At 41.5% G+C, this 19,168-nt stretch overlaps 1 protein-coding gene across 9 annotated transcripts in view; it reads left to right on the top strand.

Annotated features, from left to right (window-relative positions):
* The window catches only part of DOCK8 (dedicator of cytokinesis 8), a 235,657-nt gene that overhangs the window by 139,861 nt on the left and 76,628 nt on the right, over positions 1-19,168 (top strand). For all 9 annotated transcript variants that reach the window (XR_014822445.1, XR_014822448.1, XM_084987023.1 and 6 more), the window contains 8 exons: positions 4,110-4,227; positions 5,668-5,738; positions 6,797-6,935; positions 7,570-7,671; positions 11,038-11,133; positions 11,901-12,135; positions 14,316-14,480; positions 15,711-15,880. Coding sequence is in view for 7 of the 9 variants with exons in the window: in XM_084987023.1 (XP_084843149.1) it covers positions 4,110-4,227; positions 5,668-5,738; positions 6,797-6,935; positions 7,570-7,671; positions 11,038-11,133; positions 11,901-12,135; positions 14,316-14,480; positions 15,711-15,880 (1,096 nt within the window). In the remaining 2 variants the exon portion in view is untranslated. The remainder of the gene's footprint in view (positions 1-4,109; positions 4,228-5,667; positions 5,739-6,796; positions 6,936-7,569; positions 7,672-11,037; positions 11,134-11,900; positions 12,136-14,315; positions 14,481-15,710; positions 15,881-19,168) is intronic.

Genomic DNA, 19,168 nt, shown 5'->3' with positions numbered 1-19,168 from the left:
TGGAAAGAATCTGGAGTATCCGAAATAGTTCACAATCAGGAAAAAACCGTCTGAAGTGGTTCTGGAAAGAAAATTGTTGATGACTACCAAATGTCCTGCTCTGTGTTATAATGCACCTGACTGAAAAAAAGTGTTTTGTCCACATTTGGGCAAAGATGAGATTATAGTAAATGCCCTGCGTTTACACTGGACCTGTAGTTACTAAAGAAATTTTCAAAATAACTTTGCTATGACAAGGGGTTCCTATTTCATCTATGGGCTATCTTTTAAAAAGTCATTAGATAACATAATTCTTAGGATTTTTCTCTAGCTAACATGAGGCATTTAATTTACCACATGTAAAGCGTATGATCCAGAGTTCCTGTCATGGCTCAGGGGTTAATGAACCAGACTAGTAACCATGAGGACTCAGGTTTGATCCCTGGCCTTACTCAGTGGATTAAAGATCCGGCATTGCCCTGAGCTGTGGTGTAGTTCACATATTCGGCTCTGATCCCGCATTGCTGCGGCTGTGGTGTAGGCTGGCCCCTATAGCTCCGACTTGACCCCTAGCCTGGGAACTTCCATATGCCACAGGTGCAGCCCTAAAAAGACAAAATGCAAAAAAATAAAAAATATATATGATCTTCTTTTCATTTGTTGATAATGACTCTTATCTGGTTTAGGCCTTACGGATTACTGACCATGCAGGCAGTTCTTCCCTTCTAAGAGAAGACATTATTTTCTTGTATCCAAAAAAATCATGCAGATTTAACAAAATATCACTTAGCATTCTTGCCAGTAAGAAACAGGATGATCTTTGGGAAATGCATCTTCTTAAGAAAAATTCTTTGGCAGCGTCATTGAACCTTCCCTGGGAGTCAGCTTTCTGGCCTGCGAAAAGGGATGTTGGGCTAAATTCTCCTGAAGTTTTCTTTCTGCTCTGTACTCTGTGAAGAGAGCAGTGGTGATAATAGTTAATGGAAGGGTCAGCAACCCCTTAGGAAGCGATGTGCAACATTGCTGGCCACTGATAGAGGATGTGGGGGGCCGGTGGGTGGCACCCCTGTGTTGGGATGTAGGAGAGAAGTGTGGTGACAGCTGACTTGCTTATCCAGTCTGGCAGGGCTACTAGTGCTGTGATGTATGCAGACCCTTTCATCCTGCTGCTTCAAAGCATTTTTACAAACGCTGGCTCATTATTTCTTCAAGCACAACACAAAGAAAGGTTGATTGGTGTCCTTTCAATTAATTCAAAGAGGAAGAAACGGAACTTTATAGAACTAAAAGAGATTCTTCCAGAAGTATACTGCAGTGCAGAGGGGCATGATATATAAAGTGTGCATCACAATTTTATGATTTTTTTTTAAAAAAGGAAATGATTTAGTGCTTATTTTCAGAGACTGAAATTATGGCACAGTTTGTAAAATGGAATATCATGCAGCCATTAAAATTGTCTTTATTAAGAATATTTAATCATACTGGGAAAATGGTCATAACTGAACAACAATAAATGACATAAAAAATAAGATAAAGTTTTGTATATAAAAATGTTTGATAAAAAAGTTTAAGGTACAGAGGGAAAAACACTAGAAGGAAATATGCTAGTTTTAGCAGTGATTTTGCAATGGGATATCAAATGGTTGCTATTTTATTCTTTCTACTTTTCTGTACTTTTTGAGTATTCAAGATTGAAAAAAATATGCATACTGTTTTCATAATCATATATTACTTCCCTAATCATATGTATGCATGATCATCATATAATTCTATGAGAGGGAATATGTGAGCAGAATGGACCAGTAAGGAGAATGGCAGGAAAACCATCTTTGAGGATCTGACACGTGAGCTAAAACCCAAGAGAGGAGAAGGAATCAGTCACTTGGAGAACTGGGAGAAGCTCTTCTGGGCAGAGAGAATGGCCAGTACCCATGTGAGTGTGACCCCAGTAGGTAGCATTGACTATATCTATTAAAGACAGGATATTGGCCAGATAGAGTTGTATAGATCTGTAATGCAAAATTCACATGTATAGATCTGTCGTTCTCAAATGGGTGTGATTTTTACCCCACCTGGGAATACCTGGCAATGTCTGGAGATATTTTTCATTGTCACAACTGAGCAGGGGGAGATACTAGTTACATCTAGTGGGTAGAAGCCAGGGAGGCTGCTGAACATCCTGCAGTGCACAGGACAGCCCCTCAACACAGAACTGGCCAGGCTAAAATGTCAGGAGGGGTGAGGCTGAAAAACCTTGCCTGATATCGATTAATATGCAAATCCTTGTAAAATATTTCGAGGACCTATATTCACAGAGGGGAAATCTGGTGACCTGGCCCTCCTTCTTGTCACTACTCTCCTGGTTTCCTAGTTCACACAAAGGTCGATTTGTCATCCTGAACCCTTTGGGGCTAGAAGGTGTCTGCTTGGAGAGAGTGTGTTACGTAGGAGTTAGAACAGTGGACCAGGAGTGAGGAAGACATTTTCCCAAAGAACATGACACCAACTAATTGGATCAGCCTTTGGCGTACTGTTGATGCAACTGTTAACAGGATTCAGACAATCAAGGCAAACTTGTGTCTGAGAGATGGCATGAACAACACAATCTGAAAAGTCCGTTTCTTATCATTTTATTTAATGGTAGTCTTCTTTTTCTTTCTTTCTTCCTTCCTGTCTGTCTGTTCTTTCTTTCTTTCTTTCTTTCTTTTTCTTTTTCTTTTTTTTTTTTTTTTTTTTTTTTTTTGTGAAATCCTTAATCCACTGCACCACCAGGGGAACTCCAATTCCAGAGGGAGTCTTCTGAGGGAATATAGCTGAAATAAGATTAAGACCACGACTCTGGAGCCAGAGTGCCTGATTTCAGTTCTTGACTGCCATTTCCTAATTGTATATCCTTTTTTCTCTCATTTTTGACAAAAGCATGATGCCATGAAAATAGTGTGTACCTATAGGATAATTATGAGAATTAAACTAATAAATATGAAGCATTTGAAACATTGCCTGACTTAGGATGAGTACTATATAAATATCAGTATCACTATTGTTTCTTTAAATCAGGAATATGATTCATTGAAAGTATATATATTCATTCTTTTATTCAAGAAATATATAATTTTTTAGTACCTACTAGGTCCCAGGCACTATTCTAGCTACTAAAGATCCATCAGTGAATCAAAAACATCAGACAAAAATCCATGCCCTTATGGAGCTTACCTTTTAGTGAATTATACTAGTAGCAATGCAAATACAAAGAAAAATAAAATAAAAGGATAGTCAGCTTAGTACATGTCCTATAGTTGTTGAATGGGTGGATATATTATTCATAGTGTGTTGTGTTATTGTTACGCAACTAATTGGGCTTGGAAGTTTGAGCTATCATCTTGGATAAGAAAAGAAAGTTAAACCAATACAGAATGTCATGCCAATGAGAAATTGAACCTACTAAGTAAACATTAGAAAGGAAAAAGAGAAAAAGGAGAAAGGAAATTAGACCATCGTCTAGGGCCATGAGTTTTGTTTCATGTGACCTGAACATTTTTTGCTTTCTTTTCTTTGTGTCAGACATAGAGTTACCCTAGGGAGATATCCACATTCCAAGACAATAAGACTTTCTCGGCAGCAGCAGATACCATTTATGTACAGCAAAACAGAGAACAAGATTGGTTATTATCAGATGACCACAGCCAAAGAGGAAGAATCAACAGTAAACTCACTCACTCTCCAAAAACCATTCATGTCTGAAAGAGTAAACGCCTTCAGAACCTCATGAGTGCAGGCTTCAGCATTCCCTGAAGAGCTTGGTTAAAACAAACTCTGGGAGTTCCCACTGTGGCTCAGTGGTAACAACCAAACTAGTATCCATTAGGATGTAGGTTTGATCCCTGCCCTTGCTCAGTGGGTTAAGGATCTAGTATTGCAATGAGCTGTGGTGTAGGTCATAGACATGGCTTGGATCCCTCATTGCTGTGGCTGTGGTATAGGCCAGCAATTGTAGCTCTGATTGGACCCCTAGCCTGGGAACCTTCATATACCACAGTTGTGGCCCTAAAAGACAAATAAATAAGATACTTAAAATAAAATAAAATAAGCTCTGGACTTTACTGATTGGTTCCTCATCTTTACTCTTGCAGAAACCTCCTCTATGTGTATCCCCAGAGGCTGAACTTTGCTAACAAACTTGCATCTGCTCGGAACATCACAATCAAGATCCAGTTTATGTGTGGAGAGGACGCCAGCAATGCTATGCCGGTAACGAGGGAAATAAACCCTTGCCTCAAACCAGGGTGGGCTTGAACTTCCCTAGTCAGGGGACACAGACAGAATCCAGGGCTCATCAGCATATGGTGTGTGTCTGCTCAGGCCAACACCAGTGAGCATGTGCAGAGGCCCTATCTACTACTGGTCCCAGGATACTGATGGGGAAGCAGGGTCAGGCTACATCCAAAGTCTCTTTCCCAGCTGATTCCACAGGGAGCTATGAAATTTGGAAATGCAGGTCATTTTAGAGGACTGAAAAATATCCACACCATCCTCATAGCATAAGTAGAGAGACAGACCCAGAGTGCCAGCTGTGTTTGCTGTGCTTCCACATGGGCCCTGCAAACACAGCTACCCAAACCCCAGACCACACCTAGAGATAAATAGAAAGTACTGCCTAGAAATAGTAAACACATGCCAACTCAGCACCTTTAAGGAATGGTTCTTCATCCTGAGGTAAAATATAAAATCAAATAGTAAATATAGAATGCAGTGTTAAGGACCCCCAAATGCCAGAATTTTTATTTTCTTAACCTTCTGCCAATCAATGAGATGGGTGATTAGCTATTTTTATTTTATTTAGGTTGCAGATTTCAGTTAATACATCTTTCTACCAAAGTCATTTTTTTTCCAGTACTCCCATTCTTCAAATATCTACATTATTAAAACCATCTTTTTAATGTCCCACCTACCTTCCCAATGCAAGTTATCTTCCTGCAGTGGTTGTGGGAAAGAAATCCTAGAGGAAGGTTCCCCTGGTTCTCTCTGCTCTTACCGTGGCAAGTCCATCAGGATGCCAGGTACAGCCGTGCAGATGCTGGCGATCACCAGGATACCAAGCCAAGGACTCACAGGGGCCAAACCCCAGCCTGTTCACCAGTCACCAAGCCCTGGGACCTGGCATGGGCATAAGTGCATCTAGTAGGAAGGGCTCCTTTTTTCTTTTTTTTCTTTTTTCTTATTTACCTGAAGGGGAGTCCGCTTGTGAAATCATGTGCCTTTAAGGCCAACGCAGACCCAAAGAGGTGACTTTTTCTAAATAACATAAACATGTGGCCAGGGAAGGTCCTTGATGACCCAAGTGGTCAGGAAAAAGAGACTGGGAAGAGAGGCTGGACCAGTGAGGGACCTCTCACCAAAGGAAAAACTAAGTGGCGTTGCCCCATGGTACAGCCCACTAGGCAGAGAGGGCTCTAGCTCTCCAGTCACAAGCCTCTGGCCTTGGTCACTGATACAGGCCCGGGGCCTCAGCCTACCCTTCGTAGCTCGTTCTTCTACATCAGTGTGTAGCTGGGCCATGTGTAGAACCCCGCATTCTTAATTTACAGAACACAGCTCTGTGAGACCAGAAGTTCCTATTGGGCTGATGATTGTTGGTTTGCCTTACCCAAGTATCCCTGTTAACTTGGCCCTTTCTATACTGGTGGACAGGTCATCTTTGGAAAATCCAACGGGCCTGAATTTCTGCAGGAAGTATACACAGCCATTACATACCATAACAAGTAAGTATCCTTAAGAGTTCTAAACATATGCCAACGTCATTTCATTACTGCCTGGGTTTTCTGAATCCCCTAGGTGATTCCTCCCACGGTTTTTATAATTCAGGGATTGAGGGAGAGGAAATACCTGACTCTATGTTGGAGATGCACCATGTTTGCCGATAACTATGATCTGGAGAAGAAGATGTCTTCAGGAATCTAATACTGTTTTGACTTTTCTGGAGCCTTCTATTCTAGTGTGATGCAGAGAGTATTTATGGTGTTTCCTAAAGAAACAAACTTCTTGACTGGAGGGGCCAGAAACAAGAACCCGCCCTCCTTGCTCTGACTCTTGTCTTCTGTGTACCACTCCACACTCACACCATTATCTACTTCAGTAGGATTTAAATTGACCAAAGGAGAAGGGAAATACTCATTTTAGGCGGATAAACTGAGTCAAAGATTAACATCTAAACTGCTACTCACAATTCCAGGTAGGACATCAGGACAGGGTCAGACAGACTTAAGTTTGATCCTGGCCTGATAACCTTGGCCTGTTTAAGTACTTCTCTGAACCCACCCTCTTGGACTGGGATGAGGATGAGAGGAGTAATGTCCACAAAGCCCTTAGGAAACTGCCTGGGACATCCTAATTCAGCAAAATCCGGTTCCCTTTCCTTCCTGCATCCTTCATTTGTTTCTCCCAAATCCTTTGATGAGTGCCGGCCGTGTGCCAGTCCCTGTTCTTGGGGTGGAGATAGAAAAGGAGGTCACAGCAGGACTCTAGGCTTCATCCCCTGTTCAGATTAAGTTGTTGTGTTTTTCCACTGCATGCAGGGATTTTTTTTTTTTCCTCACAAAGCTTTTAGTTTGTGTGCAGCCTTATGTAAGTGAAGTGTATCCAGTGACATAAGCTTGATCCCAAAGACGTTTGGCTTAAGAACAGACTGCTGCAAAATGAAAAGCAAAACACCAGGCAGGAGAATTCTGAGGGGCAAAGGGTCTCTGGCATTACAATTTATAGTCAGAGAAGCCATCCTTCTTGCTGAGAGTTATTCGTATATAATGTACTTTTGAAACAGGTCTCCTGACTTCTACGAAGAAGTGAAAATTAAGCTCCCTGCTAAGCTCACAGTAAATCACCACCTCCTGTTCACCTTCTATCATATCAGCTGTCAGCAGAAGCAAGGAAACTCCGTAGAAAGTCTCCTGGGATATACAGTGAGTTGTTTTCAACTTACAGATTGGTGGTTGGTGCATCCAAGGTCCTTGCAGAGATTAACAACTAATTCCTACTCGCTTTTTTTTTTTCCTGTCAGAAGTAGCAAAATGCGCCAAACCAGATGACAGCAAAGAGCAGAAATGACTTGACTTAGCAAAAGACAGTTTCAGGAATGGAAAGTTGTGGGTGATAGATATTGAAAGTATTTATTTATACTTTTATTTATTTATTTATTTATTTATAAAAAAAAGCATTACAATGTCCTTTATTTCCAAATTTTATATATATGCTTCATATGAAAATAACTCTTTTCTCCCCAAAGGGAAAAAGTTATTTCTTCAAAATATATAAAAGGTAAAATAAATATTGATATTGTTCAGGCACACACAAACATTGGCCATAAAGAAAAATGCTACTACCTTGGCTCTAAAAGCAGTGAATCATTGATATTACCAGCTCAGGAGCTCTCAGGGAATTTAAAATGCAAAGAACTTGACAGAAATTACTGCCCAAAACAACCCTGGTCAATATCTAATCATCCTTTAGTTGCATTTGATTATTGTGAGCTAGATAAATTGCTAGAATTATATGCTGTAATAAATACCATTTTATTCTTTACATCATCTGTTTCAGTGGCTGCCAATTCTCTTAAATGAACGTCTTCAAACTGGATCCTACTGTCTCCCCGTTGCCTTGGAAAAGCTGCCACCCAACTACTCTATGCATTCTGCAGAGGTAACTAACCAGCTGGCCATCAGCTGTTTCCTGTCCAGCCATGGTCTTGGACCACCTTTCCAGACCCACTTCCCATTCCCTTTTACACATAACCAAGGATGCTCAGGATGTTTTGGGGAGCAGTCATCTGTCGGGATATGATGTTTTCTAAGAGTATGCAGTTCTGAGAGGATGGCCTTGAGATCTTGTTCATTTAGATTATCACCAATTCAGAATGTTTGGTAAATACAGCCTGTACCTAGGCAGCATAACCTCATATTATCTACAACTAAGGAATTTACAAAATAATGTATTTTTTAATGATTTTTATTTTTTCCATTATAGTTGGTTTACAGTGTTCTGTCAGTTTCCTACTGTATAGCAAAGTGACCCAGTCATGCATACATATATACATTCTTTTTCTCATATTATCCTCCATCATGCTCCATCACAAGTGACTAGATATATTACCCTGTGCTATACAGCAGGATCTCATTGCTTATCCATTCCAAATGCAGTAGTTTGCATCTATTAACTCCAGATTCCCAGTCCATTCTACTTCCTCCCACTTGCCCTTGTCAACCACGAGTCTCTTCTCCAAGTCCATGAGTTTCTTTTCTATGGAGAGGTTCATTTGTGCCATGTATTAGATTTTAGATATAAGTGATATCATATGGTATTTGTCTTTCTCTTTCTTACTTACTTCATTTAGTATGCGAGTCTCTAGTTCCATCCATGTTGCTGCAGATGACATATGACCCAGCAGTCCCACTCTTGGGCATATATCCAGACAAAACTTTCCTTGAAAAAGATACATGCACCCCTATGTTCACTGCAGCACTATTCACAATAGCAAAGACATGAAAATCTAAATGTCCATCAACAGATGAATGGATTAAGAAGATGTGGTATACATACACAGTGGAATACTACTTAGCCATAAAGAAGAAAAGAATAATGTATTTTAAAAGGGAAGGCAAATAGAGCCCACTTGCATTAACAACTGCTCTCAACATCAATCCTTATAAAAGGTTCCCACACCAGATTCCGTCACTTTTCCTTTGGGTCAATTGTCATAGTCCCCAGGTGGATATTGGGCTTATTATTCCTCTAAAGACCTGATGTCCATAGTCTTTCACTCCTCCTGTTTTCTGCACTGCCTCTTGCCTATCCACTCCGCTGCTGTCCATCCATTTAAAGAGAACCCATTGACCACCCCTCTCCATTCTGACTGCACCAGCTCTCATGCTTCTCAGTCTGGTTAGTGTAGGTTTACATCAGGTATTATTTTGAAGCAAATCCCAGACATCATATCATTTCATTTCTAAATATTTTAGTATGTACCTTAAAGGGTAAGGGCTCTTTTTATTAACCATTGCAATACCTTTGTCATTTCTTAAAAGTTAGTAATAGCTTCTTAATATCTTTAAATATCCAGTCAGTGATCAAATTTCCAATGATCTGATTAATGTCAGGTTTTTTTTTTTCCCACAGCTGTTTATGGATCAAGATCCAAATAATGTCCATATATTTATATTGATTGACATGTCTATTGATGGACAAGACTATAGGTCTCCCTTCATCTCTTTTGTTTTCCTTGTAAATTTCAAGTTGAAGAATTTCCCAGGAATTTGAATTTTGTTACAACTTTTATAGTCAATTTTCTTCCCTACTCTGACTACCCACTCCCCATCCCCAGACTATTCCATTTTATTTTATTTTTTTCCTGGAGAGGAGAGGGAATCTTCCTTTGCCCTGGGCCACAGGCCTTAGATCAAACTATTCTCCAAAAAAACATCTAAGGTCAACCTGAGTATGTTCTCAGAGATTTCCTGATTATTCTTCATGATTTGAACACAAAGTCCCTTATTTAAGCCCTCAAAACCACCTTTTCATCATCAAGCTGCACATTCTAATGTTCTAGAATGCCCCATTTTCTCCTTAATGCTGCTGAACAAAGCTGGGTTTAGAGACAAATCTCCATCCCAAAATCCAGATTTTGCCATGCTCTAGCTGTGTGAACACAGGTGAATTTCTTACCCTCTCTGAGTCTCAAAAGATGAAACCTAGTCCATACTTGCCTATAAAGTTGCTATGAATATTAAATGAGGTAATACTTATCAAGCAATAATTCAATGCTTAAGTAAATATTAGTTCCTTTTCCCTACTTGCTCTAAACTATCTTTATTGCTATGCCTCAGCTTCTCCTAATATCCAGTAGAATTGCCACTAACCACGTGAGGCTGTTTAAAACGTGGCTAGTGCAAACTGAGATGAGCTATTAGTATAAAATACAAACTGAATCTCAAAGACTTAGTAGAGGAAAAAGAATGTAAAATATTGCATTCATAATTTTCCATATTGGTTACATGTTGGAACAATATTTAGGCTATATTGGGTTCAACAAAACATAGTATTAAAATTATTATCACGTGTTTTTAAAAATTTTTTAAATACGGCCACTAGAAAATTTTAAGTGACATTGATGGCTCGCATTTATATTTTTAGTGGTGAGCACTACTTTAGATTGCTGCAAACGCCAGTGTTCCCAGGAGCATGACTTATTAGTGATAAGTGGCAGGTCCCAGTGGAATTTGTTCATGCTGGAGACTATCTTCCTTTCCAAGGTCATAGTCACTCATCTGCTCCAGGTGCCAGGCTAGGATGCAAGACCAATGTCTTTATATCATCCAGTTCTCAAAAGACCTTAGAAATCAGGCTTTCACATGAAATTTTCTGACTTTCAAATACCGGCAACTAATTCAACAAAGTTTCTAATGGTGGGCCAAACAGCACTTGTTTGTAGACTGTATCCAGCTTTGGGGCCTAGTTGGTGACTCTGTCTGAGATAGTTCCCCTGGATATGTCCTACCCTCGCAGGTTCAGCTTCCTTCTGTTAAAATGCATGAGACACGAAACCCACTGTGGCATAGGCTGGCAGCTGTAGCTATGATTCGACCCCTAGCCTGGGAACCTCCATATGCTGCGAGTGCAGCCCTCAAAAGACAAAAAAAAAAAAAAAAAAGATATTCCACACTTTGTCCTGACATTCCTGTTTAATAGAGAAATCATTGGGATATTACTTTTTAAATTCCTAGATTACAAATGCTGGATGGAAGCTTAAATTAAATCCCTCAATTCTAACCCCTCCTTTCAGCATGAGAAAACAAAGGCCCAGAGAGTTTCACTGGCCAAAGTAAAAATAATTATTTAAGTGTAGAACTGAACTTGAATCCAAGGCTCCTAACTCTAAGACCAGTTACATTCATTTTCCAGGGAGTTTTATATTTGTTTAACCCTGCCAGCTTCTGTCAAATCACTTTGCTGTGCTTGTAAGTAATCAGAAAAGAGAATCTAATTGCTAATTTTTTTTTTCCTTTGACACAGAAAGTCCCTTCACAGAATCCTCCCATTAAGTGGGCTGAAGGACATAAGGGAGTATTCAATATTGAAGTGCAAGCTGTTTCTTCTGTTCACACCCAGGTAAGGAACATCAGGGTCAAGTTCAAATCAGAGCAGGAGGGTAATAGTGAAAATAGGGTCCATTAGAAGCAGAGAAAGTGCTAAGGACAGGTCAACAAAAGATCAATGAAAATCTTTGTGCATGGATAAAACAAAAGAAGGGAAAAAACCTTTTAGTTCCTTATGGGAAATTACAAACCTATTAGGTTTATTTGCTGTTTAAATAGAAAGACCTTATAAAAATCTTGAGCACCTTTGGAACTAGGAACCCGGTACCCTCACTGTTGACTGAGAAGTTTTGTGGGGAGACTTCATTTAAATAATTTCTTACTGTTGCATTAATGTTAAACATTTTCTTGTCATTTTCCTCTGTAATTCTGTCACTTCTACAGAATTTTCCTTTCTTTCTTTTTTCTTTTTTTTTTTTTAGTTCTACTTTCCCTCCTTTTCCTGCCACTGTCTGTGCTTCGAATCTGCTTATTTAGACCAGTGTGTTTGCCTGGTAATGCTTGCCTCTGCTTATAGAACACATCAGAGTCCAAATTATTTTCTCTTCAGTTATTGAAGGGGCAATATTAAAGGACAATTATTGAGAGGTCCTATTTTGTGCACACACTCTATGAAGAAACTTGTAACCTGGTTAACCTGAAACGTCCATGTCTTAGAACCTATGCTCCAAGACTCTGGATAAGGGTCTCTGCCTAGAAAGAGCTAGTTGGTTGTGTTTATGATCCCCTGGTGAGCACTGGCGGGGTAGTACCCATGAGGCCTGCCATCTGCCTTCCCAGGACAACCACCTGGAGAAGTTCTTCACCCTCTGTCACTCACTGGAGAGCCAGGTGAGCTTCCCCATCCGTGTGCTGGACCAGAAGATCAGTGAGTCGGCGCTGGAGCATGAGCTGAGGCTCAGCATCATCTGCCTGAACTCTTCCCGCCTGGAGCCCCTTGTGCTCTTCCTGCACCTGGTGCTGGACAAGCTCTTCCAGCTGTTCGTGCAGCCCATGGTCATCGCTGGCCAAACAGGTAGGAGGCCTGGGGATGGGAGGAGGCAGGCAGTGCCTTGTCTTATGATGTGATTTTCCAGGAGTCCCAGGAGCAGGGACAATGTGGTCTTCCTGTTGAGGATGTGAGCTGTGGTGTAGGTAGTCACAGACAAGGCTCGGATCCCATGTTGCTGTGGCTGTGGCGTAGACGGGCAGCTGTAGCTCCGTTTTGACCACTAGTCTGGGAACTTCCCTATGCCACAGATGTGGTTGTAAAAAGAAAAAAATAAGAGCAGCAGCACAGGACACAAGTCCTCAAAGGGACACAGCTAAATATTGTTGGAGGGAGTGGTGAAAACATCCATCTGGGAGGATGAGGGAGGCCCTCAGGGAGAAGACTGTGATTAGAGATGGCTTTGAAGGAGGGGTCGAGGGAAAGAAGCCACAATGGGGACAGTGAGATGAGATTGGCAAAAGCAGAGAACCAGAGCACCTGGTTCAGGAAAAAAAAAAAAAAAAAAGTGTCCAGAGACACTCATCTGGGAATATCAGAAAAGAAGGAGGAGTTCCCGTCGTGGCGCAGTGGTTAACGAATCCGACTAGGAACCATGAGATTGCGGGTTCGGTCCCTGGCCTTGCTCAGTGGGTTAAGAATCTGGCATTGCTGTGAGCTTTGGTGTAGGTTGCAGACGTGGCTAGGATCCCACAGTGCTGTGGCTCTGGCATAGGCCGGCAGATAGCTACAGCTCCGATTCGACCCCTAGCCTGGGAACCTCCATATGCCGCAGGAAGCGGCCCTAGAAAAGGCAAAAAGACAAAAAAAAAAAAGAGAAGGAAACAAGGAATATGCAGTATGAGTCAGTGGGTGGGGAGAGAGTAATGAACCTGAGGCCTAGGACCCGGGGGAGCTTTCTGAGCTGGGGCAGAGTGTGACCTCTGAATCCCTGGGTTTGCATTGCATCCTGGAATGCATCTTTCGTGGCTCCTATAAGAGCTCAAGCCTCCTATATTGTAGGCTAACTTTTCATGAGTGTAGTGACCCCTCTCCAGCTAGATTCCTGCAGAGTGGCCCTCTCTGCCCTCCCTGATTTCCTTCTACCCCACCCCTGCATATTTGCTGCACTGCTTTGGAGTTATGGAGTATCGACTTGTTCACTAGGCAGAAAGTTCATTCACATGTTTTGAGCCAATATTTGGGAATCCAGGTTGTTGGGTCAGGCAGAATTGGTGGAGACACTTGGTCTCCAAGCATTTGTTCAGAACTTTTTGGTGTCAGGCACCATGGAGGGCACAGTGGGAAGACAAGAAAGTATGAGGAATGCACTTTGCCTTGGAAAGGCTTCCAGCCTATCAGAGAGACAGAGTTTTCCACTGGACATACCCAAGGACCTTGTGACCTGGTGTCCATCCCTGTACTGAGTGGTAACAGGGGCCTTGTAGAAGAGATGGGATTGTGCCAGGCATCAAAAGGTTGGTGTGATGTTGTGGGTTGAAACAAGGAGAGTTTTCTAGGTGAGGATAATAGCATGAGCAAAATCACAGAGGTGAGAAATAGACACATGATAGGGACAATATAATGATTACCTTAATTTAAGGAACTTGAATTTGAGCAGAAAAGGGTGCCAGGTTGGATAAGTAGGGTGGAGCCAAGCTGTGGAGGGCTTGCAGCTCCTGAACAAGAGAGTATACAGTGAAACATTCGCAGGTCCAGAGAATGATATAATACAGTATGTTCTTAGATTAATCTGTACCCCAAGAATCTATGTTGTACAATAGCCCATTTCAAACCACAGTGTCTATCAGAATGACCTGGGCATCTTGTTAAAATGCAGATTCTGACTCATAAGGTCTGGGGTGGGACCTGAGATTCTGCATTTCTCACAAGATCCTAGGTAACACTAATGATGTCCGTCCAGACCCCACCGAGTAGCACCAACTTGCAGCATAGTTTACAGAGAGGAGGATGTCTGGACAGGCTCATGTCTTTGTCCTGAAAAACCATAGCACTGGCAGAAGGGGGAAATGTGAAATCATTTGCAATAAGCTGAGCTGACTTGCTAGAGCTTGCTAAAACACATCCCCTGCCCCAGGCTACCACCTTGACCAGCCCAGTTCAGTGGGTCAGTGGTCAGGACTTCTTGTCACTGTCCCAAAGAATGTTCCAGCTTGGGTTCATTAAGGATCCCCTGTGGACCACCTGTTTTTCTCTTGGTTCCTCAGCCAACTTCTCCCAGCTTGCCTTCGAGTCCGTGGCAGTCACTGCCAACAGCCTGCACAACAGCAAGGGTCTGGGCAAGGACCAGCATGGGAGGAACTGCCTGCTGGCCTCTTACGTGCACTATGTCTTCCGCCTGCCGGAGCCGCAGAGGGACGTTCCCAAGTCAGGTAATGCTGCCCTGAATGGGGAGTCTGGTGGGCAGGGAGGGCCCCCTTACCCCGATCCCACTGCCACATGATTCAAAATTAAATGAAAAGCCCAAAAGTCAAATTTCACTTTTCAGAATGAACAAAACTTACATGAATGCTGAAATTCATTTTTATTTATTTGTATGTATAATTTTATATATTTATAGTCATATTTATTAAAATTTAGTTCCAAATTTTTCTCTCTTCTTTGTATCTGCCTTCCTCCCTCTTCTGATACTCCAAGCACTTTTTTTTTTTTTCGATTCTTTGATAATCCCTCATTGATCTTTACCCAGTGAGTAATTTCTGATTCAGTTGAGAATTTTTTTAAAAGCTGGAGAAGTGACAACAGATGCCTAGGATTCTAGCATAATAGTGATAAAGAAAATAATATATATTCCATAGCAGTGGTGAGCAGTGGCTCCTAAACTTTTCATTACCAAAAAAATAAATCCTTTTTCTTATTTCCCCCAAATTAAACTTCTGAAATAATAACTCATTTCTCTACACTATAAAATTATTTACATAGATAATAATCAATCAGAACATCTGGTCAACATGGTATAAAAAGTAGCATCAATAAGTTAACAAAAAAATCCAGGCCCTAACAAAGGAACTTGGCATTTTTATTAATCCATGTAGCCTCATTTCAAATAAACCTGTTATTTCAGCTGTTTTTAAAAATACTTGTAATATCTCATAGACTCACGTAATCACCTTTGAACACATGTAAGTATTTAAAGGTGAAAAACATTGCTATAGAGTATACACTTATTCTCATAAGATTCAGGGGACTCCTTGGATTATCAAATCTCAGCAATGCAAGACTTATAAAGCAGCCACCATTTAAATATTAATAAATACAAATATCCGTATTTCCAGCCTCTCTTGAGCAATCAGAACCTTATGGGTAATTTCCCCCTGCAATACAGGCTGGATCCAGGGAACAAGCTCTGGCATTGGTGTCTGTGTTTCCAGTTTACCACAGTCCTCACTGCTCCCTACTGCCTTATACCCCGTCTTCCCCCCAGTGCATTGCTCCCTGGCCTCCCATGGCATTTGATAACAAGCCCTAATTCTAAGACCTCATCCTAGAATCTGGTGGGTTTCTACTCCATGATCTACCCCATCCTTCTTCAGTTCCTTCTCCTGGCAGTAAGTGACTCTGACCCCCCTTCTGTTGACATGTCTATACCTGGTGGAGTGCAGGCGGCCCCACTGCCCTTCCAGACCCCCGCTACCACACATATGGACGCACATCTGCTGCCGCTGTGAGTTCAAAGCTGCTGCAGGCCCGGGTGATGAGCAGCAGTAACCCAGACCTCGCAGGCACACACTGCACAGCAGACGAGGAAGTCAAGAACATAATGTCTTCAAAGGTAAGGAGACAGCAAACCCTGGGAAGTGACATGGGCCTTCTTATTTTTAACTAACTCTTGGAGAGACAGCACAGAATCAACCACCCCTGCTGCCCACTGAGCTGGTCAAATGCTCTAGTGCTCTGCTTTCAAGTTAAGAATGGTCTTTTGTTTTGAAGTGACAGACCCCATTCTGAAAGATGCAGAGGCAAGATTGGCATTTTCTGCCCAGAGTTAGTGAACTCCAGTGGGAAGGTCTTTGAGCATCGTTTGTTTTGCCCCATGGAGGTGATGAATAACATAAGTTTTATTTTCAAGGGGAAAAAAAAATTAGCTTGAGCCATTTCTGATGCCTGAAAAGTTTGCCTTTTAATTTTTTTTTTTTTTTTTGTCTTTTGTCTTTTGTTGTTGTTGTTGTTGCTATTTCTTGGGCCGCTCCCGCGGCATATGGAGGTTCCCAGGCTAGGGGTTGAATCGGAGCTGTAGCCACCGGCCTACGCCAGAGCCACAGCAACGCAGGATCCGAGCCGCGTCTGCAACCTACACCACAGCTCACGGCAACGCCGGATCGTTAACCCACTGAGCAAGGGCAGGGACCGAACCCGCAACCTCATGGTTCCTAGTCGGATTCGTTAACCACTGCGCCACGACGGGAACTCCCTTAATTTCGTTTTATTTTTAATATCTGCCTTTTAGATTCATTAATATCCATAGATTGATTACTCCATGGAAGACTCCTAAAGCTCAAAGACAAATTTTATCAACAAAAACTGAGGTCCTGGAGTTCCCATCGTGGCTCAGTGGTTAATGAATCCGACTAGGAACCATGAGGTTGTGGGTTTGATCCCTGGCCTTGCTCAGTGGGTTAAGGATCCGGCGTTGCCATGAGCTGTGGTGTAGGTTGCAGACGCAGCTCCAATCTCTCGTTGCTGTGGCTCGGGTGTAAGCCAGCAACAGTAGCTCCGATTGGACCCCTCGCCTGGGAACCTCCATATACTGCGGGAGCAGCCCTGGAAAATGCAAAAAGACGAAAAAAAAAACCTGAGGTCCTGAGAGGGCTGGTGACTTGCCCTAAATCGTTTTCCTTTCATGAATCTTTACTTTTTCTCATATATTTTTATTTTATAAAAGTTTTAGATTTGTAAAATTATTGTCAGTATATAACGGAAAATTATTGGTGCTCAATCCCCAGTTTCCCTGTCATTAACATTTTACATTAGAGTGGCCTGTTTGTCACAGTTAATGAACCAGTATTGATATGTTAGTATTATTAACTAAAGTTTATGTTTTATTCAGATTTCTTCAGTTTTTCCCTAATGTCTTTTTTCTGTTTTAGGACCCTCCCCCAGGATACCACTTATGTAGATATATATATATAGTTTTTTGTCTTTTGAGGGCCACACCGGTGGCATATGGAGGTTCCCAGGCCAGGGGTCGAACCAGAGCTGTATTTGCCGGCCTACAGCACAACCACAGCAACATGAGATCCAAACTGTGTCTGCTACCTACACCACAGCTCATGGCAACGCTGGATCCTTAACCCACTGAGTGAGGCCAGGGATCGAACCCACGTCCTCATGGATACTAGTTGGCTTCGTTAACCACTGAGCCATGACGGAACTCCAGTTTTTATAGTGATGTCTCCTTAGCTCCTCTGAGTTGTGACAATTTCTTAGACCTCCCTTGTTTTTGAGGACTTTGACAGTTTTGAAGAGTACCGGCTGGGTATTTTGTAGAATGTCTCTCATTGGAAATTTATTTTAATTGTGATATAATTCACATGCCATAAAATTCACCCTTTTAAAGGGTATAATTCAATGATTTTTCATATATGTGCAAAGCTACCATGAATTCTTAATCTGAATTTTCTTTCTGGTTATCTGTGGCCTCAGGGTGGCTTAGCTTTCAGAATAATGTCATTTCCTCTGATGATGATAAATCAGACTCTCTAGCTTTTGACATCATTTCCTTGCACAAACCACCCACTTGAGACAGCAGGTCGTGAGACTGAAAATCTGACCCAGGGTTGGGTCTGGTCACCCAGCCCTGTGCTCCTGGGCAAGTCTGCTCCTGCCTTGAGTCTGGTTTTCCTGTCTCTGTAGAAATTTGAACACTGGATGAGCTTAAGAGTCATCTATAGAGCCCCTCTTAGAGAGTCTGATGATCTGTAGGTTGCACCATGTGAAATACCCAGGAGTGAGCTGGAGCTGGCTCATAGCAATTTCTGAGAGCTCCTGGTTAAATGTTCAGGAATTTTCTGAACCAGCTGTTAAACACAGATGTAATTAAAAATTAAATTATATGAACTAGCGATTATGAAAAACAAAGGTAATCTAAATGTAATGGGGTATCTTGGATTGTATCCTAGAACAGAATACGACATTAGTTGAAAAACTCGTGAAATTCGAATAAAGTCTATGGTTTAGTTAATAGTTAATGCGTCAATGTTAATTTCTTAGTTTTGACAAAGATACCATGATTATGTAAGAGATTAACATTAGGAGGAACTTGGTGAAGTGTAGCCAGGAGCTCTCTGCACCATCTTTGCAGCTTGTTCGTTATCTAAAATTATTCCGCTTTAGAAAGGAGGAACTCAAACCTCATCCCTTCTTAATTATTTTACTACATTTTACTATTATCTATTTTCATGAGGTGATTTATGCCCATTTTGTCTGTACAGTGGAAATTGTACACAGTGGTCTGCTACTGCATGTCTCTTCCCAACACCATATTCAGTCATGTCATGTGAACTTGAAATCAGCCATGATGAAAACATTCACAGCACAGGAACTGGCAAATTCTACAAGAGCCGGTTGTCAAGCGTTTGCCAGCACACCATGGTTCAATTTCATATCTACGTCCCCTTTTAGCAATATCATTGCAGATCGCTGAGGGGGAGAAAGGGTTAGCAGCTATTATTGACAGCCTTGATTATTACAGCTTCCTTTATTGGAAGTGAAAATATTAAATTTCTATGTGAACTGGGTTAACATTTTAAAAATCATTTGCAGAGAGGAGACATTTTTATCCAACTAGAAGAATCAAGTATGGCCTTCCTTTCATAAGAGTGGGTTTTTTGGACAATTTATTAAATATAGGGTTTAGGAAAAAGTAAAAATAAAATAAATTCAGTATAGAGGAAACTGGGTGCAGTACCACACTAAGCCACAGAGGGGCACTGTTCCCACAGGTGTTTTTTTTTTTTTTTCCCCCTGCTCTTCCAATCAAGTCAGAGACTAGAAAGTGGAAGGGACTATTAGGCACCCCCAGGTTTTTAACTAGGATTTAACTATAGGTGAATATCTCAGG

The sequence above is a fragment of the Sus scrofa genome, chromosome 1, assembly GCF_054392235.1.
Source record: "Sus scrofa isolate SSC_HxYL_T2T_F1_AM1 chromosome 1, Sscrofa_HxYL_maternal_Yorkshire_Landrace_v2.0, whole genome shotgun sequence".
Taxonomy (NCBI): Eukaryota; Metazoa; Chordata; class Mammalia; order Artiodactyla; family Suidae; genus Sus; species Sus scrofa.
Note: the sequence above shows the minus strand (reverse complement) of the source record. Positions and strands in the feature narration are given on the sequence as shown.